The sequence below is a fragment of the Vicugna pacos genome, chromosome 17 (genome assembly GCF_048564905.1).
Source record: "Vicugna pacos chromosome 17, VicPac4, whole genome shotgun sequence".
NCBI lineage: Eukaryota > Metazoa > Chordata > Mammalia > Artiodactyla > Camelidae > Vicugna > Vicugna pacos.
This window is the reverse complement of record NC_133003.1, coordinates 38623990-38645501: the sequence shown is the minus strand read 5'-3', so window position 1 is coordinate 38645501 and position 21512 is coordinate 38623990. Positions and strand designations below refer to the sequence as shown.

General features: G+C 43.3%; 1 protein-coding gene across 18 annotated transcripts in view; it reads left to right on the top strand.

The window, feature by feature from the left end:
* FOXP1 (forkhead box P1) overlaps positions 1–21512 on the top strand; it is a 560221-nt gene that overhangs the window by 472289 nt on the left and 66420 nt on the right. For 17 of the 18 annotated variants that reach the window (XM_072941700.1, XM_072941694.1, XM_072941695.1 and 14 more), the window contains 2 exons: positions 4303–4456; positions 9838–10042. In XM_072941700.1, the coding sequence (XP_072797801.1) occupies positions 4303–4456; positions 9838–10042 (359 nt within the window). The remainder of the gene's footprint in view (positions 1–4302; positions 4457–9837; positions 10043–21512) is intronic. The other variant, XM_072941702.1, reaches the window with a different exon arrangement.

The following is a 21512-nucleotide window of genomic DNA, read 5'->3' as shown; positions in this document are numbered from 1 at the left end:
AGGGACGACCCAGACCTTCTCTTTGCCGGCTCCTCCCTCCGCACAAATTGGGTATATTTTTCCAGGCCCTGCCACGTTTTCACCCTGGAGTCCTGTTTAGCAGCCTGGATTTAAACCCCTGCAGAGTAGGGGCAGTTTTAGGGTGAAGGGGAGGAGGTGTTTTAATGAAAATGCTGACACAACCTTAAGTCCGGTGGCGCGCTACCCGGTGCTGCTATAAAAAAAAAGGGACCAGATTAAAAAGTGTCTAAAATGTAAATCTAAAGGACTAACAGTAATTAAAATGGAAATGGCACAGGGAGGGAAGGCATGTAATTGTGAGATATCACTGTGCAGAAGGCTCTCAGCTTTGTTTTGCTGGCTGTTTTTCTAATTCAGTAGGGCTTACTCATCAGTGGCAGTTCAATGCGCGTTAATGACTCTGGGATTGCAGGCATCACTCTGGACAAAGAAATGATTATTGTGCGGTCAAAAGAAGTTCAAAGACAAGAAGGGAATTTCAGTTTTTTCCTTAGAGATCCACATTCAAGAGCATATAAATTAAGCCAAATGTTAAAAACCACAGTCTGAAAGCTGACTTCAAAGTCACAACTCTCTAATTAATGAACTGCGAGCCTCAGTTTGGACAAGTTGTGGTTTGATGCGCCCATAAATCAACATGACAGGCCTGTTTCACAGTCTCAGACAGTGCTTGTCACTGAGTCACATCAGATGTAAACACAGCAGAAAAAAGAAGGGATATGAAGGAGGTGCAATTGATCAACAGAATTGGTAAAAACCCACTTTTGAAGCACATTATGCATGATCACAGGAAATGGTTACAGCCTCAAGAGACTTCCCCTTCTGCTGTTGCTTTTTTGAATCAGATTTCTAACAGCCTTCAAAAGGGAGAATAAGAATTATGGAGTTTCTCCCCTGTGGCTCGCAGGCAATAACCCCCTGTTGTTATTTTGTGCTGCTTTCTTTTCAAAGGCCTCGAAATTTAGTTTTTTAAAGATCTTTAACTCTATATTTGAAGACAAACAAAAAAGGGCCGCACTGTCATTCTTATCAGTTACCAGGGATTGTGTTTTTCCTTTCTGTTGCCACTTCTGATTAACCTCTTATTTGGTCTGTTAGACATAGTTTGGAATGCACGTCTGCATGCTGGGAAAACGTGAAAATTCAGACGAGCGCCGAGGGCAGATCAAGAAACGCGAAGGCGAAAGTTACACAGCAGAAGGAAGGATAAAAGTTAACTCTCCCAAATTGCTGCTGTCAGAAAGGGGGCATCTCAGGCGCCGGAAGACGGTGATGGTGTCAGAATTTGGGAAGGGAATGTGGAGGAGAAAAAGAGAATGCTTTGTGTCTGAACGAGGGAGAGGTTGTGGTTACATCACAGTAGCGTTTAGCACCTCCAGGACACTGGGTTTGTTGTGGTCATGCTTCACTAGCCATTTTCAGGGCAGAGGGGATACAGGAGATGTTGCCTCCACATCCTGAGGGCTGGGCAGACCCAGACCCGCGGGCAGGTCTCCTTGGATTTCACTGGTCTCTGCCCCTGAATGTGGCCAGGACCTGTCATCTCCATGATTAGGAGATCCTTATGTTCCTAAGGTGAGGAGGGAGTCTGCTGAAATTACCATGAAGGTAGTGGTCCTTTTGTACAACAGTGAAATAGATTTGCATGGTAGTAATTTCATGATCTGGACCGGCGGCTATGATTTTAACAGGGTTTGAACTTGAATGTTGACAAATGGAACAAATGTATTAATTTACCAAATCTCCTAGTCATTAGTGGCTCATAATTTTGAATCACCCACCCTACCACTCCTCCTTTTTTGGGGGGAGGTGTTACCTCTGTGCTAAGACCCCTGATCCTTGGCCATAACAATATACTTCAGTCTCTTTTTTCCCCTCAAGTTGCCCAGAGATGTTTCCTTGAGAAAGTTCAGCTCCATGTTGAGGTTAGACTGAAGAACTTCCTTGGGAGATAGATACTCTGTAACCCTATACAGCGAGTATTTAAGTGATGGCTCATTAATATTTGACAAAACGGGTGTGGAAACCAGAAGGCAGCATTAATTTTAAGTCCAGGCACAGGCTCACTTGCGCACGCGCACGCACACACACACACACACACACACACACGCACGTGCGCACACACACACACCCCCCACCCTGTGCCTGTGAGGTAGGCTAAGTTGATTGTTTTAAAAGGGCCGTTTGTCCTGGGCAGTTATGACAGTTTATGTTAGGCAGTAGGGAGGAGCCGAAGAAAGGAAAACAGACCTTTGACTGCAGCTCCAGGGAGGGGATCCGAAATGCCAGGTTTATCAGGGCATTTTAGCATTTTAGCACTGACTACTGACCTGTCCAGGGGACTGCACGGAGACCTTTTTTGTATGCATTCAATTGTGAGAAGTAAACAAACGGGCTCGTATCCTGTGTTTGGTAACTGGGTGGGGAGCACAGTTTGGCAACCAGTGTTGCTTTTAAATTCTTTCTTTGGACAATGGGCCTTGTATACTTTTATATCCTGGCTTTGCAAACGTGGACAGCTCTCAGGAGCTTTTCCTAGGGATGGCCACGGGGACAGTAGAACAGCCATCAGTCATTTCATATAAATACAGAATCTCTAAACATTTCACTTACAGTAAGACAGGAAACACCCTCCCCAAACTCCAGCACCCCACCTCCATGCTTTTCTACTTCAAGAACAGCTAATTCCCTGATCTTTTATTGTATCCGTGTTGTGTTTTTCCTCTTCCTTCCCCTCCCCCTTCTTTAAATGTCCTGAATTACTGTCTGTTGAAGAAGTGAAAAAATCATTTTGACATGAGTATAAGTATCATTGGGTTTTACATTAATGTGATAACTTGGGAAGGGGTGAACACAATTGGATCATTTTATGCATGCTGTTCTTAAAATGAAAACATGGGCTTTTCATTTAAATTTATTTAAATTTTTGTTGTTAGTGGTATAGAATTTGTTTTTTGGAGTGAAACTCAATTAACTTTCTCAGTGGCACGGTAGTAAGTCTGAAATTGGTTGCTAATATGAGAATGATGGTTTTTACTGTAAAATAAACTACATGGAGACCGAAAGGAAACCACCATTTTTCTCTTCCTTTGAACTTTGCATCAGAAGGTCTTGATATATATACCATTTTATGGGATGTATCAGACCAAGGTCACGTGTTAGGTTAAGTGAATGCAGTTGTTGGTAAAGTGTAGTTATGAGAAGCTCTGAAAGGGTCGTGTTTGTTTCTCTTTTTTCCCCTGGTTCCAGCCCTCTCTTCCCAAAGAAGGGTTAATTTTCCTTTCATAATTGTTAGCCATAACGTGGCTAAGACCTCCACCTCGATTTGATTCCTAGTAGATTAAGGATATTAGATAATTTCCTTCTATTTATTGTAATACTGCGCTGTATTATCTTTCTATCACTCAGATAATTACTGAGGAAATCTACATTAATTTTTTTGGCTGGAGCAAGGCCTGCTAAACACAGGAATGATGTATTGATGTTTTACACAACAAAAGTTTTCCTCCTGTCATTGTCCAATCAGCAGAGAGATATTTATCATATCGCAAAGCCCCGTCTTTGCAAGAACAAAGCGGGCGGGGAGGCAGGACCAGCCAGCAGACCTCAGGGTTTCTGAAACTCAAGCCAAGTTCAGGCATCTGAAGCTTCAAGTGTCCTTCATATTCCACACCCACAGTCGAGCACGATGTTGTTTGCTAAATTATGAATGTGTGTAATTAAAATCTAGTGGCTGTTTCTATGAAAGATTTACAATGTTATTTCATCGTTTGTCATGGCTAATTAACAATATTAGATGAAGTTTTTCTTCTTCAAAGGTCTGATTTTTTCTCATTTATTTATGTCAGAAGTGATAAACAGAGTAGTTAAAAGCTTCTCTCCCCATCCAGGCAGGGACAAAGACACCTTGTTCTTCCACACCTCAAAGGTTCAGGGTTCAAATCCTTGCAGGCCTGGAGTGGTCCAGCCTTCCTGCTAGTGTGGACAATTCAAACTTTCCAAGGTTAGGAGTTCACATCCCCAAAACTCAGGCCTTTCAAAGAGTAGGAAAAACTGACTTGACTGGTGATTTTTCTGCGGGAGCAGGGAGCAGGAAGGTCACACAGCTCGTCTTCAGAGGTGAGGTGTTCTGTCCCTTTTAAGCCAGCCTGGACGCTGAGCCCTCCACGAGACCCTGGTGACCGTTCCCAGTACTGGACGATGACGGTGTGTCTGGAAATGTCCATTTTAACTTTCCTCGGGCGGTAGCCATCTCATTTTTTTCTTCCTTATTTCTTACAGCAGCAGCAGGTGGCTACCCAGCAGTTGGCTTTTCAGCAGCAGCTTTTACAGATGCAGCAGTTACAGCAGCAACACCTCCTGTCTTTGCAGCGCCAAGGCCTCCTAACAATTCAGCCGGGGCAGCCTGCCCTTCCCCTCCAGCCCCTCACTCAAGGTAAGCCTTGATGATCCAGGAGGCGCCGCTGTCTTGAGACTCTGGGGGCAGAGGTGGTGGGATGTCTCATTCCAGCTCATCGTTAAGGAGATGGTCCACTTAAAACAGGCAGCTACCAACTTAGAGAAGAAAGCTGGATGAGGTAATAAGAATGATGGACCTTTACGGAAGCTGGAGTGCGCCTTGATGCCAAAATGCAGGCGTAGGGTGGTCTGAAGGCTTAGCAGTGTCAGAATTGTTGCCTGTTCGTTGAATAAGAGAAGGTGCTGCTCTGACTGAACATCCTCGTGTGATCGTCTTGCGTTTTCAGTTTGGTATCACAGATGCGTTTTCTTGAAGGCTTTTTGTTAAGTCATTTTAAGATGTGTTTTTGCATCACATAACTTGTTCTGTTCTAAGTCTTAGTAATGCTTCAGAAATGGCACTTTTTAATATCTAGGGAGAAAGTTGAGTTTATTTTTCTGTAAATGATTAAGGTAAAATCTCTTTCTGTGACAGAAGCCAAAGTTGTTACTTGTCACGTTTTCTCTTTTCTCTTTTTTTTTGCATTCCTCTGGCTATTGGCTTTTGAGCAAGTTAGTTCTATGCCCATCAGAGCAGGTAGCACATCCATCTCTGGCTCTTTTTCAAAAACTAGTTCCCTGAAAAAGAGTAAGATATCATGGATTTTAAAATTTCTTTTGAAAAGCCATTGACATGTTCTTCTGGTGGGTGTGTGGGACATCAGAAACAAGTGAGTACTCTAGCTGTTTTTAGCAGCTCTAACTTTCACTTGTGTACTACGGTACACAAATGGATTATTCAGAGCCAGAAAGAAGGAAAGGAAAGAAGCAGAGAAAAAAAGAGTCGTGCCGTGTTTTGAAATGCAGTTCCCCCACCCGACACATGGTATGGTAGATTTCATTTGCCTCCTCAAGTGGACTTGGACATATGTGTATATATGCCTTCAAGGCTGGTAACTGAAGCCTTTGGTGTCTTGGATCCAGCTGTCTTCCGAAGAGGGTTTAGAATGTGGAACCTTCTTGTCCCCTCATGGTGCTTAAGGCATGCTCATGTGTTCAGTAACTTTTGATGTCAAGTGGAGCCAGCGAGGCATGTCACCATTAAACCTTGACTCTCTTGGGTCCACCACACCCAACTTCTGTCCCTTCTGGGGTTTTCTGATTTTTGTTTATGTTTTTAATGTTGAGACCAGGGCTTTTTCCTCCTTTAGCTTCCCCTTGCCCCTCCCCGCCCCTTCTGCCATTACCGTTCATCCTTGAGCTATACAATCAGCAGCTCCATTGCTGTTAAAATAGAAGGTCTGGTAACTGAGCAGTGCCAAGCGGGGAAGAAAGGACACATGGGCTAGTGCATTTTTGCGCTGGCAAAAATGTTACACCGTGCATTAATTACACCTTTGGGTTTATTGTTGGAAACATCGCTGGCTGTGCTGACACACCCACCGGACTGGGCTTCCACCTCGCTCATCTTTTCCCACCGCTCCTCTACTATTACGTTTGCTCACTAAGGTTCATTGTTATAGTACATCAGTTAAGCTGTCCAAAAGAGGGCAATTGGGCAGTGACAAGACAAGCTCATGTGTAATGTGAAAGAAATGAATGTGGTGATGCATGAAGTGTAATCTCTGCAGTAACATATCAGAGACACCGGTAGGTAATTCACTAGTCATGGCATTGATTGATATGGTTAGCAGTCTGCTCTGACTATTCGCCCCCGCAACATTAAGAAGACGCATATTTACGGTCTAAGGGGGTTCCTTACGTGTGCCCAAGGTGCAGAAACGCAAATGTAAACATTTCTGGAGTCACCTTCTTCCGGTGAAGTGAACCACCGGTGTCGCTGCTGTCTTTCTTGTAATCGGGAGGTTGCTTTTGCCTCCCCCACCTCCCACCCAAAGAGGCTAGAGAATTCAGTCATGTTGGACCAGAGCACAGTTTTTTTTACCAGAGAGATGATAGCTTAAAACTGATGTCATTATGAGGTTTAAATCAACTTTCTGCTTGCTTGAACATGGTCACCTGGGTATGGGTGTACAAGGACAAAAAAAGGTTGATCAACTCTGTTTGTCTTTGAGCCAGTGATACCTGGGGTTGTAAAATTGAGTTCCATGAACAGTAATCTGTCAACTGTCCCTGCAACATACATTTTTTAAACCTGTGTCTGCATTTTCTTTTATAATGAAGGGGCCAGTTGTCCTGGAAAAAGAAACATAGCAAGGCCCAGGGTTTACATGTTAAAAATGCTGGTAATGCCCACTTCAGGAGACAGTCATCATGACTCTTTTATATACCTGCTTATGGTCTTGACTAAGTTGCCTTAAACATGCACGTAAGTATCAAAGCATAAGAAAGAGACAGAGGGTAGTGTTTTGAAGGCTCTTTTTTTTGGTGTTCCCTGAAGGTATTAGGTTATGAAACGGAGGGACTTTTCTGATGTTTTTAGAGCTATTGCAGGGCCTTCTCTCTCTGTTACATAATTAGCATGTCTGTTTTTTCCTGGTCTCTCTAATCGTCTCATCCTCCTCAGCACCTGTAATTCCATATAGAAATACACTTTTAATATCATTCTGGCTTTTTAATTTTTACAAGGTAAACTAGAGATAGGAGAAAACTACATTCCTGTTGGTGTGCCTGTTAATGGATTGGTTGAATCTGCTTTACTATTCTGATCCACCATTTCGGATGAAATGCTTGCTTTCTGGAAATTTGATATCCACTTAGTCTGATGAGTGACTAGCTTACCTTTTCTCTGTCTTAATTCTGTCATAAGATGTTGGTTGTCAAATAACTGCATCCTTGGGTAGATAGTATTTATTCAACTAATAGTTTAACATCACTAACAAGGTGTAACCTTGACAGAAGAGACCGATTTGACTGCCTTTCTGTAAGTCTGATGAGAATGTTCTTAAACATAATTATCACATTGAAGTTTGACCCTGAAGGATGCCTTGTTGTCAGTCAGTGAGTTACTATTTTATTTACCATTTCTCCCTGTGGATGGTGAAATTGACTTGCTAGCCCATTGGACTCTCAGGGGAGGAGAGTCACGCTGATGTGCTCTGTCGGCATAACAAGCGTAACAGGACATTCCTCTCTGTCTTTATGTGCTGGATAAACAACCTACTTTTGAAACAGCTTCAAAGTTCTGCTTTCCTCGGAGGGAAAGTGTTAACACAGTTGTTAGACACCGTGGTGTGTTCTTCCTTCTTCCTGCCTCCTGTACAACTGACCCAGAAATCAGTTAGTTTGAGTTGAAAAATAGGAGGTTTGTTCTTTTCATGTGCATTTCGTCCCCAGAAAACAAAACTAGGTGTTGACTTGTGTGGCCTTATATCAATACGCTATCATCAACAGACAAGCCTAGTCACTGTTGTTTCAGTTGAGTAAACAGTGGTCCGAGGGTCGTCTGTCTTTGCAGGTAATTGCTGGTGTGCAGACATCAGGGGTGGCCTGTGAGCTCCAAACACATCCCACATGTCACTTCGCAAGGTGTTTGAAAATAATAGCCCAGGTGCAGCAGAGTCGGACACCGGATTGTATAGTGACCTTTCCTTTTGTTTAATTTGCCTCCAAGGTTTAATTTCAGGGGACAAGTAATAATTGAATATGCCTAATAACTAAATGCTCATTTGGGACAAAAATCCATCAAAATATAATTGGCATTTGATTTTTATGAAGGAAGGAGAAAACCGACTTGGCTGTCGAGGATGCGTTCTAAGAATATCTGACCACTTAATGGATCATTTGAAGCCTCCTTTATAATATATATTAATTGCAAACACTTGAGCATTTGAACATTTTCGTGGAGAACCGTTAGGAGAGACCAACTGTTTTTGTTAACGCTCCTCTCAGAAAGGCGGGGAAGGTTATTGGTCTGCTCTGCAATAATTTACTCCTCTTTGATATGCAAACGATCCACGGTGAATATAAAAAAAATCCTATCAGACTCATTTCACAGTTCTTAACCACTCGGATTCTCTGGAGTCCATCGCCTCATTAGACCAGTGCTCTCCAATGCTAGCATAATTAAAATCTTTAACAGTTTAGCAAAGTAAAGATGTTTGGCTGATCACGTTGAGATGATTATCTAGCCATTGTATTCTAAATGACAAAAATAAATTAAATTTAGACCTTGGCATTTTTTTTTATTATGTGTTTCAAATGAATATAATGCACACCGCCTCCTTTTTAAATTCAATACCTTCGGTTTGGTAAGAAACATGCCCGTTTCGGTTACTGCTACACAGGCAGAAAATGGCAGGCTTTCTCGGATAGCTCCGTCCCAGCTGATCGAAACAATGGACCGAGATCCAGACGTCCAGTGCGTGTGCAGCACCGCCTTATGATGATGGCCAGGATTTCTGATCTCTTCCAGGTTGTCCTACTAGGTGGTGGCTGTTGTCAGTTGCCATTCAAAATATTTTTCTTCTGTGCATGTACGCACTAGAATATGCCTCGAGGTAGGATTTGGAAATCCTGGGCTGTAGAGGCATGCCATGCCGTTCAGAATAAAGGCTGCAGGCCCGCAACAGTGAGATTGACATACTGATTTTATCTCTTCTTGGGGGGAAAAAAAACAGGTTGATGCTTCGTCCTTGAGACGCATGTCCATTTTGGCCCCCTTTTAAAACAAGAGAACCTTATTGCTCCAAGTTTCTTGCACATTTTCGTTTCATTCTGCAATGGTTCATTAGCATGGATCTAAGAAATGACAGTAATAATAGTGTTACTTGTAGAAAAAGTTACACAGTTTTTCAGTAGACACATCCATCAATTAAGCATGTGGTACTAGAAACCGAAATTAATGAGGAAGATAGGTGTGTTAATGAAATAATCATAGTATAATCAATTTGACTGTTAAAAGTTGAAAAGCATTTCAGGAAGACAATATGAATTCATAATTTATGTCGAAAAGTGATTAATAAAAACTGTATTTAATAACAAAGCTATTTGTCATCATTTAAGACTTAAGCACAAAAATTACTCATTTTGTGGTTCGTGTTGTCATAATAGTACAGTCGAACAAATTTATTTTGAGCCCGTCTTTGTGTCTAAAAATACAATAACATCTATCTACTTTTTTCCCCCAAAGATCTGGAAACAGCAGGTTGCATGGAGGCAGACTGTCTTTGCAAAGTAGCTGTGTTTTGAGTCCCCTTCACAAGTATCTTTTATGTGTGATGAGGGCACTTCAGGGGGAGGACACGTCTGTTACTACTGTATTTGCCTTAGTTGAGAGGGGAGGGGAAAAAAAGCTGCATGCACCAAAAAACCCCCCCTTACACTAGGCTTTGTTTACTGACTCTTTGATTTAATTACTGTTTGAAGAGGACGGAATTAGCTGTTAATTGATTTAATTATCCAATTTGTTTGTTTCAGGCATGATTCCAGCAGAACTGCAGCAGCTCTGGAAAGAAGTGACAAGTGCTCATACTCCCGAGGAAGCCACGGGCAACAATCACAGCAGCTTGGATCTGACCACGACATGTGTCTCTTCCTCTGCCCCTTCCAAGACCTCCTTAATCATGAACCCACATGCCTCTACCAATGGACAGCTCTCAGTCCACACTCCCAAAAGGGAAAGGTAAGAACCAGCGCCTGAGATGTGTCCAGAACTGTCTGTCACGTTGAGGGTCGGGTGGTCTGGCCTCGCCGGATCTCAGCGATGCGTAATTAGACCCATGTGACTTGAGTGTGCACATAATTACTCAAGAATGTATTCAATAGGGCTTGGGTGTGAAGCATCTAATGACTGTCACGTCTTCAACATGGAATTCGCACTTGTGTGGATCAAACCTAAGCTGAGGGAACCCAGGCAGAGGCTGTTAGCTTCTCATTGGGTGGGTTGGATTTCCAGGCTTCCAGGCTCATTACTCTTCCTGCCAAGTGCTCGCTCCATACAGGCTGATTTCCTTGGCTTGAAATGCCTTCTAAGGGCAGAGCGGTGTCTGCCGTGCGCAGTTTTAAATCACGGTTTGAGAAAAGATAGAACTTACACTACTCTGCCCTGCCCTCCTTGAAGGCAGGGAGCCCATCTTTTTCATCATTGTGTCCCCAAAGCAGTTGGCCTTTTCTGTTTTTTTCCCTAAAGGAAAGCATCAGTGAAGGTTTGAAGGATGGAGAGGTGGACGGAGTCCGTGTAGACACGAACAAACATACACAGTGGGCTTTCTCCTGGTCATGGGATGTCTTGTAGCCTTGACTCAACTTCCATATTCCTGTTTGGAAGTTGAGACTTTATATTTTTAAGTTGGCCTGAGCTTCACTTGTATGTTAGTGAAGGCTGAGGTTGTTTGAAAGATCCAGAATGCATCACGTGAGCAGGCAGTTCTAAGAAAACGAAGCTGTTAATCCGTGTTACTAGACCTTAGCACCCAGAAGCATTAATACTACTGTTCAGTGCTTTCCCAAAGTTGAAAATATATATAATGCTCCTAAAATTAAAAACTTTTTTCACCTTACTATTTTTAAACTGTTTCCTGTGTATTTCATATGCAGAGTTTCCACACGCAGAAGAAAAGAAACCTTAAAGGTAGTATGTGATAGTGTCATTTCCATCAGGAAAAACAGATTCTTTGTTTTGTTTTTGAATAAAAGTGACTCTGAAAGATTTTTTTTTAGTTATATTTTTCACTCAAGCAGTTATGCAGATAATTTCATATATGTCTTGAAATACTGAACATTAAGAAGCCCACTGACTTAATCGGCTGCGCATCTTTCTGCCAGCAGCATTTTATCCATTTAGAGCTTAATAATCACAGAAAATATTTTCTGTATTTTTGGGTGTGTTTGTGTGTGTATCACAGTCAAACGTAAAAGCCATAAGAGGTTTCCAGACATGAGATTACATATGTTTTAGCCAAATCAGTGTGGAGTTTCTGTGACAGACACAGAAGAGCTAAAAGAGGCTTTTAACTTAACTGGTTTAGAAGAGTTTGGAGAGCAGTATGGTGGATGGTAAGAGTTAGTTTGGAGCCACCGGGCCACAGGTGGCTTCTTTTGTTTCCAGTGAGGGTAGATTTGTATGTTTGGAGGCCACTCTTAGCTCTTGCCTTATAATTTCTTAGAATGTCTTTGTAATTAAAAAAAACAAAAACAAAACTCGACCTGAGACAGCTCTCAGAGGAGAGGTTCCAGGCCGTCGTCCCCTGCTGCATCTGCTGTCGGCGTCTTGAGGCTGGTGCTGTCCATTTACTGCCGAGGGATTGAATTACGTCTTTATCCATAGGCAGAGCGGGAGGCCAGAGGCTGAAAAATGCCCACTGATGCACTTAAGGTATTTGTTGTCATCTTGTCGGCCACTGTGGAGCCTGCCCAGATCTTCTGTGACACAGAAACTGCTTCTTGTTTAGATGCACTGTGCTCCGCCTCCTTCTCAAAGGTTATATATGTGGAGTCAGGTGGTAGATTAGCAGTGAAGCAAGAAGGAGAAGAATAGCCCTTTTCATGTCTTAAGGTGCATTTGAAGGTAAATGGATCTAAGAGACAGTCTGATTCCAGGAGAATAAGTTTGTTGGATTTCTCCTTTTGTGGTCCTTATTTGTCTGTACACATGTTGGCCTTAATCTTCATTATGCTACCTGCCAGCATGAGAATATGGATCAGAAAGGAATTTAGATTCCACTGAGCCTTCATCTGGATGTAACAACAGGCTGACTTTTCCAATTGTGCAGCAACTAGGAAATTATATGCTGCTACTTCATCTCCTCAATCTCTCAGTTTATGTTACCTGGCAGGTTCCTGGACATAGCTGGATTTGAAAAAAAAAAAAAAGTCTAGTCAGCATGTTTTAACTGAATGTAGCAAATAAGACAACTGAACATGTTAGGTGGAAGATGATTCCACAAGTTAGAAGCTTACAGAGCTGATCACTCAAAATTCACTTGTTAGCCAGCTTTGTATGTAAGGACTTACAGTGAGTACTTACGTGGTTTTACCCTATGGTGGTTTACATTCAGATCACGTGTGTGATATTACCGTGTTAATGGTGGGAAATGTTTTAAAAAAAGCTATCACTGTCAAAATATGTTCTCACTTAACACACTGAGTTGTCATTTGTCTCAGAAGTCCCTTGGAGAAGTTTCATCCCTGACTCACCCAGGGCATTGGTGAAATGTGTCTCTTTGGAAGTTCTCCCTTGATGTCTATGCAGCGCCCTCCTTCCCCCCCTTCCCCCCACCCACCCATCCCCATGCTCCTGGGGTGGTATCTTAGGTTAACAGCTTGGAGAATTCTTTCTGAAAGGATTTGGTAGCGTTCTATGTGAAAATCTGTTGGCCAAACGTAGTATTGTGAAAGTTTGGGTTTGTTTTTAAAAGTAGTGAGACATCTCGTAATCTCAACCAGGCTGCGGGGTTCCGTGCCATTCGGAGGGCTCCTCCCCCCACCCCTGCCCCCCGCGCGTTCTGCGGGCTCCTGTGAGCAGCCGCTGCGGCAGCAGCTCTGGGGTTTGGTGAGCTGCAATCTGTTAAGGAGATAAATAATGTGCTTGGCACGACACTCCTACTCTCCTCTTTAATTTGTCTTACACAAGGAAAATTATAATTAAATCATTCAGGGTAAACCCTTGAGTGTAGAGAAGGGAAGAAACACACTTTGGTAAAGATTGCCAATAGAAACCCACTTCCCTGTTGTGCAGGGTAGAGACATTTATCAATATTCAGCCCTATTACGGGAGGAGCGGCCCATGTGATTTGTGAGGCGGATGCCAACGCTCAAATCAAGGCTTGTTAAGATCCCGTCCCAGTGCAATCACGGACATTCAGCATCATTAGAATTCAGCCCTGGCGCCGAGCTTCGTGCTTTGATTTTCTTCTGAGAATTTAATAATGTTTATTGTGCTGATGATATATATACATATATACATATATATATACACATATAAATTCATTGGTGCAGTAAACGTACCTCTGTTGTCAGTGCCTGAGAGAAGCATGATGGGGACAAGGTTCAGCAGGCAGCAGCTGAAGGGTGCGCCGAGAAGGAGGCAGGTACATTCGTGCCTCCTCCTGTCATTTAATCCCGCAGGACCAGGGAGTCAGGACTTCTCCAGTAAATAGGTAAAACTCCAACCTGGAATACCTGTTACACATGACGATATTATCTCGTTTCCTTAACTTGTCTGACTCTCTGGCTTTAGGAAATTCCAGGTTTTGGTGTGGGTAAACAAAACGAACGGAATGCAAATGAAACATTTATTAAAATGCAAAATTTAGTAAAGCCGTTTGAGCTTCTTGGATCAAAGCAGCTATGTAAATACAAATAGCAATTACTACTTAAGTAATTGCCTGAGTTAAAGTTCTAAATATCACGTTATATGATGGTGCACTAGGGAAAGGGAAGAGAATTCATATTGCATCAGTTCTTTCTCCGTACCAAGCGCTGGCTAAACTCTTGCCTTGGGAGTGATATCTTATTTTATCCACATGAGCGCTGGAAAGCTGTTGGGTTTGTTGTACCCATTTTACAGATGAGGAAACTGAGTCCTTGAGATTAAGTCACTTGACCGAGGATCACAGAACTGGTTAGTGGCATATCTGAGATCCAAATTTAACTCTCTGGTAGTTTCTAAAAGAGAACTGATAGTTTCCATTCAGCTTAGAAATGAACATTTAATTATGATAAATTAAAGCCAGTGCTGCTAAACGAAGTTCTGACTTTGATTTAAATCTGCTTCAGCACAACATGTATTGACTTAACCTACTGTGTGCAAATCAGCACATCTAAAGGAAAATCCCAGAGTTTCTCCTTATTAAGGTGGATACAGATAGTTCCTGGACATTTCATGAAAGGAGGGCAGGTGGGTAGGATTTACAAAATATAAATCATTTACCATCTGAAGCAGCACATAAAGAACAAAAATGAACCCCATGCAGGATTTGCACACAGACAAGTGCAGAACGAGCCTCTCTCTCCTTTAAAAGTGTCCTGACTTTCCTTCCTGCCTTATAAATCTTGTGTTTCCTCATTGAACACATCATATGGTCTTTATTCTATTTCAGCTGTCCTGCTGCAGTCCATATTAGAGATCCTCCTTTCTTCTGATCCTTCCCAGCTTTCTGCTTTTAGTTCACCCACCGTTAGTAGATGTTTTATAACTTGAGTCTGTCTCAGATGCATAGCACTTCTAAGTATTTGTTCCCAGATTTCCTTAAGCATTTGGTAAAAGAGATTTCTTTAAACTCTGGAGAGATCCCGGGTGGTGCAGCCTCTTCTTTGAGGCAGTCGGTTGTATTGTTCTCTGAATCAGGTGACCCAAATCGGGCACCTCTGTCTCTCTCTGAGCCACACCTGCCTTCTGTCCTCACAGCGTCCATTCCTTCCTTCCCCTTCTCACTCCTTCATGCAGCCCTGTGTGTTCCAGTCACTTGTGAACTCCCCACTTCACAGCTGGCAGCTGCCTTCAAATAACCCCTGAAGGTTTTTGCTTGGCTCATGTCCTTTCAGACAGTTTCACTTGATACACAGTCTCTGGTTTTGATTTGTGGTCTCTTGACATGTTGCCATGGATTTGACTCTATAACAATAACATTTGTGTTGACCGGCCCCTCTCTTTTCAAAAGGCAAGGAGCTCTGAGATGTGGAGATGACTGGTGTTTCATTTTCTTTTTTTCTTTCTTGCTTTTTTTTTTTTTTATTATTAACTAAATTCTCTGTAGATGAATAAATATTGGTACTCTAGTTGGTTTACTTGCTCACATTCTAGAAGCTTGGTTTCGGAACTGTTCCAGTTACACAAGCCTTTAACTTTTGCATATTTTCATATTCACATTTAGGGACTCTTGACCAGAAGTTTAAGCAGTAAGCTCTAGCTCCTGTGACTCTGAAGAGCTCTTCCTCATTTCAACTTTTTTTTTTTTTTGTATTTTGAAATCACGTAGCTTCTTTTAGATTTCTTTCGATTGGAAGAACTTGAGCAAACTAGCTACCCCAAATCTTTCTTTCCCATTAGGTTATCTTGGAGAACCAGCAGTCAGATGATTCCATATTGTCTTCAGAATTGTTACTGCTACTTCTTGCCAATATATGTTGAGGCATTTGATCTGTTACAGAGGTCAGCCAATCACGGCCTCTTAGCCAGATCTCGCCCACTCCTTATTTTGTTAATAAAGTTTTATTAGAACATAGCGAGGCTGACTCATTGACACGTAGTCTGGGGCTCCTTTCACATGAAAATGGCTGGCTCGATTAGCTGCAGCAGAGAGTGTATGGCCCACCAGTAGTAAAATCGTTATCATCTGGCCATTTATAGAAAAAACTTGCCAACTCCAACACTAACCACCCGACCCGTGTCTCTCAGTTTTCCTGATGATATTGTCACAGGTACTTGTTAAAACAACCAGCCTGCTAGGCCTCTGCCATGAAGATTTGGATTCCACTGGTCTGAGATGAGATGGCAGGAATTTAGATTGGGCATTCCTACCCTGGAGTCTTACTGCCCAAAGGCTGGAGACCAGCAACTTTGGCATCACCTGGGAGCTTATTAGAAATGCAGACTCTCAGGCTCTGCCCCCAACCCTGCTCAGTCAGGATCTGCATTTTAACCCAATCCCCTGAGCCTTGACGTGTCCGAGCCAGGTTGAGAAGCATTGCAGACAGCATGTTCAGTTCACCTGGGTGTTAGCACTGTTGGAAAGGACAGACCCCTCGGCCACACCCTGCCAAGTTTTTTTTAAATCGAAGTATAGTTGATTTATAATGTTATGTTTAGTTCCATTCCCCATGAATTTTGATGACCACCCCAGACATACTCGGTCCATAAAACTAGTGACTTGCCACACTTCTTGAGCCAACAGTACAGGTAGCATTGCTGGCAGGAATCAGTAGCTGGTGAATGAGGTGATGATCACGCAGCTAACATTGACTGAACGAACTATTACTTTGTGCCGGACGCAATAAATTAAGGACTCGACAGAAGCCTTGGTACTGGCTGTCCCATTTTATCCTCACAGTAACCCTGTGTCCTCTTTGTACGGACGGTGGTGTTCAGGCCAGAGGGAATTTACAACTTGCAGAAGCTGCACAGCTAGTTAGTGACCAGGCAGGGCCTGGGATCGATGTGTGCCTAGCCCCGAAGTCCTTGCAGTGGCTACCATGTTCTGGTGGTTCCCAGGTGCTCTGCTCATCAGGCCCACCTGGACTTCACCGCAGACTCTGGGTTACAGCCTCCAAAGGGGTAAAGTTCGGGGATAAGGGCCAGACCATGACCTTCAGAGGTGATAGCCCAGGGCCAGACCTGTCTGTTCCGCCATATTGAGGAGACACTCCAAGCATTTCTCTGTGGCCGGTTCTCCTCCCCTGCCTGTCCTTTGCAAGGAGGGAAGTTGGGGCTGGAGACAGATCACAAGCTGTGGAGAATATAGAAGGCAGGCTGGGTGTGTCGTCTCTGGCGTGTAAGGGACAAAAAAGAGGAGTTGGTGCCGCCAGTTGAAGAGGTCTTACTAAAATACAGGTGTTTCTCTCTGCTGCAAAGCAGACTCTTGGCAGTGTCACCTGTCTGTCTGCATAGGAAGTCGCCTGCTTGGGGCAAAACTGTTCCTGCATATGTCAGAAAGAAGCTTCTGGAGGCTTGTCAACATTCTGTACCCCAGTGTGCTGCTGGGTGTGTGGTGACCATCATAGCGTGTTTGGAAGAGCTGTGATCCTTTTGTCTCTCTGCTTAAAACATTGCTTTAAGTTGCTTCTGGGTGTCAGAAGTGAGGGGGAATGCTCTCTCCAGGCAGTGTGGCATGGTGCTGTGTCACCCTGTCACTCAGACGTACAGGGAGGACAAGGAGAGAAAAGCCTGAAGTACTGGTGTGCCGGGGGATAGGCTTATGGATTTTTCTTGCCTGTTCCCTTTGTGGGGTGATTAAAAGGAAAAAAAAAAACAAAACAACAAACTCAGCCCTCATTTTCCAACAGCTGTTGTGTCTTATCTCAATAAAATGCCTTTTACCATAACACAGCATCGTTAGACTCTATAAATCTCTTTCTATTTATTGTGTTTAAATGATAAATGCTCTGCAGTAAAATGACATCATTGGTCTGGAGAGTCAGATTCATTTTGTAAATTTCTCCGAAATTCAGTTGATTTTCATTTTTTCCCTGGGATATTGTATAATGTGAATCTCAACCGTGGGCTGTTTCATGTCTGACGTGCCGGATTTCTCACACAAAATCAAGTTTGAAGCCCCGGTTTCTCTCATCAGATAGGTTAGACGTTCTTTCCTGATGACGTGGCCTTGCTGGTAGGACTTTTCCCACCAGATACATGGCGGCACTCCCCGCGCATCACATAGGTGTTTGCCGTCGTGTGGAAACACCTAATGTACCCGAGCTTCTTAGCATTCCTCCAGAGGGTAAAGGAAAGCGTATGGCAGAAGAATGGTGAGGACCAGTCTTTCGGGAACTTGGATGGCACGGGTCCGTTGTACTGGCCCTTTTACCTGTGAACGAGTCTTTTTGAGATGCACACTGTACCACTTGGAGTAAATGAGTAGAAAATTGTCTTTGGTGGGTACAGATCCATCCAAAATTGGGAAGGGAAGCCAAGGGTGTCTGGAAGGCCATGTGGCTTGGCAAACTCCTAGTGTTGTTCTCCCTTAAAAATGACAGCGAGGGGTCCCGTGTTCTTAAGCCAATAAAGGGGGCCTGCGGGGGGGGGATGCTATGTAAGAGACTTAAATGAAAGGCATGTCCTTTGTCAAGACTCACAGAGATGCCATTTTGTGCTGGGCCACCTGGTAGCCTGGCTCTGCAGCTCTTTCTAAGGGAGGCCCCTCCGTGCCGACTGCTCACTGGGGTAATGCAGATGAGGAGGTTACACGTGTCCCGCCGTCCTCAAGTTCTTTATTCCACCCCCTTGGTGATCCTGCAGGGCCTCAGTATATTATAAAGTATATTCTCCCCAGTAAAACAATAGTGGAAGCTCACAAAGGGAAATTGTTAATATGTGTTCCAGCTTGTCATTTCTGCCCGTGTGAATAAAGAAGATAACCGTTCCTTGGGGAAACTATTTCGGGAATTGAGCAACAGATAGGCCAGCCGGAGAATTCTCCTCACTGCGGTTTTCCTTTTTGTGTGTCCTCAAACATAACATCCTGCCCGGCTCCTCCGTGCCTCTGCACAGACCCAGCACAATTGCCTCAGCCCAGGTGGTGTTAATCTGGGACAATCCCCCCGGGCCCGTGTCGCCAAGAATGGGACAGCTTGTTCAGTGTCATTGTCCATATGGCAAGCTGTCCCATTCATGGAGTGGCGCCGGGGCCGTGCCGGGTGGGCCCCATGGTCACGCGGCATGAAGAGGGCCCTCCACCCTCAGCGGCCTCCGTGGGACCGTGCATTTAACGGCAGATCTGAGCGCTCACATGTGCACACCCACACACGTGCCCGTGTCCTCCCCACCTGACCCCCCCCTTTTGTTTTTTTTGGAAGCAAATTGTTAATGGGTATAACTCAGGTTCATGAAACATACTTGATTTATGTTTCATATGAAACATATATTACGAAAGTCATTTAAACAAACACACACACACCATACCTTTCTGGGTGGTTGTTCAGGGATTAATCAGTTTAAGGACTGTTCATCTGTCCTAGAATCTGTCTGTAAACTCTGCAGCTTTTGTTTTTCTCTCTCTCTCTCTTTTTTTTTTTTTTTTTTTCCTTGCGTTTTCACTGGTGCTAATTACTTCCATTGAACTCTTTGGATCATTGGCCTAGTGGTTTTGGTTTATACGTCTTAGAAAAAGGGAAAAGAAAGAGCACATCATTATCAGCCTCAGAAATCTCAGAGTGAAACATTCCCTGGAGGTATCAGAAGTAAAAAGAGAGAATTAAGAATAATAGTAATAAATAAAATAAAACAAAAAACACCGATTTCTCAGTGAATATGGTGAAAGACAGGGATGTTTTAAAAGGCACTTTGGAAAATTTACCAGAAGGCAAAGACCTTCTCCATTTATACACCAGTGTTGTTCTGCTTTTGTGTAACTATTTGTATTCTTGTTTGGTAAACAAACAGACCCCATAGCAACTGTAGCTGGTGATATTTATACTACCTGTAAGACTTCCCTAAACAAACAGGCATACTTTCATGACCTTCAGATTTCATTCCTTTTATAGTCTTCAGGGAAATCAGCCTAATGGCAAGTTGATTTCTTCCTTCCTTCCTTCTTTCCTTCTTTCCTTTCTTCCTTCCTTCTTTCCTCCCTCCCTCCCTCTCTTCCTTTTTTTTTTCTTTTTTTTTAAATGTTGAGGTCTATCTTTGAAGGATCTTTTCTTTGTGTGTATTTGGCATCTTGATTGTGAATGTTGAGTTCGAAGGTGTATTACGGTAAAGGGAAAGAGAAACCTGAAGTGTCCGTGTAAATGATGTGGTATTTGCTTGATTTCAAGAGGGGCCGTTTTAGTCATCTGGTGGAATTTCAGGTTAAACATCCAAAAGGCTAAAAAAAACTCAACTGAAACGATTGCTGTAGACCTTAGAATTGGCCGAGCAGCTGTGGCTACGTCTCCACTTTTTACATCTGAAATATCAATGGAAACATTCTGGTGCATGTGAGCCCCTATATTCAACTTACATTTTTCCATATGAGTCAGATTTACAACAAGAACAAGATGTCTCCATGTTAAAGATCAGTGTGAGAAATAAATGGCAGTTTACTTTAATTAGAAAAAAAAATTGACACCAAGAGCTGGAATAATCCAGCAGTGTTTGAATAAATTAGAGGATGGTACAGACAGAAATAAAAAGAAACTCAGCAAGGATAAGTGGGAAGTTGTCCAGAGTTCAGCAGAAATGCCTTCCTTGGCAGGACAGAAGTCAGCAGACAGTACTAAAACCAGTCTATTCATCCCATGGAACTTAACCAAGCTCTGACCACACACCAGCGTCTATACTTGGAGGGGTACAGCCCTGAGCTGGACAAAGTCTGTCCTCATGGAGCCGACATTGCAGTAGAAGGGAGATCGAACAAACAAATAGTTACATCATTAGAAGACAAAATTATGTTCTGGGAAAGAAAAAAAAAAAAGAAGAAGCAGCGGGGAAGGAGGAAGAGTGGGGCTAAAGTTACTCTTTTGAAAAATGGATCCGGCAGAGCTTCTCTGAGGAAGTGACCCTTGAACAGACATGAAGAAGTCAGGGAAGAGCCCTCTAGGCAGAGGGCACAGCAGAAGCCAAGACCCTGAGGCAGGGGCAGAAAGAGAACATGTTTTGCTAGATCGTGGCCCGTACCTCTCTCGGCGCGGGGGCGGCTGGGTTGTTTGATGGTTCTGAGTGTGGACTCTGAAACCGGACAGCCTGCATTCCAGTCTAGGCTGCCTGCTCTGGGTGCTTCATCTCGGGGTGCCTCCGTGTGCCCCTGTGAAAAGGGTGTGATACCACGCCTGGCCTCATAGGTGAAATGAGTTGGTACTCATTCTAGTCTCTGGCACATAGTTGGTGCTCCATAAATATTAATGATTAGTGTTGTTGATTACTAAAGTCATTTACTCGTTCAGGCCACCTGTATTTATTGAGCATTTACGTTCTAACGCTATAGGTCCTGGGAATGAGAAGTTGACTGTAACATAGTTCTTTTCCTAAGGAGCTCATGGTCTACAGAGACAAACACAGAAACAGACTCTGGGCAACACAGCATAATAAATGCAGTGACATAAATCCAGGCAAAATGTGAGGCAGTATATGACTTGTTAAAGATGAGCGCAAGCGGGGTACCGTGGCGTATAGATTTCCAGTCCCCACGTGTGCATCATGTGAGATTCTTGGACGCAGTGAGCTCCATGTGGGAAAGTTCCATGTCCCTTGTCGATTGCTGCATCCTGATCATCAGCACCTCCAGCCTGGCGTGGAGTACACTGCACTGCAGAGGCTGGATGTTCAGAATGTAGTGAATTTATGCGGTATTAGGGAGCAGGAACCCATGAATGGTAGATGCTACCCGTTGACCATAGATGCTGTAGGAATACCTGGTTATTAGCTTTTGTTGATACTTACGATGCTCCAAACAGGAGAGAAAATTTAGGTCGCTGGCAAGTGTGATTCTCAGTCTAGCTTGCATTAGAGTCATCCG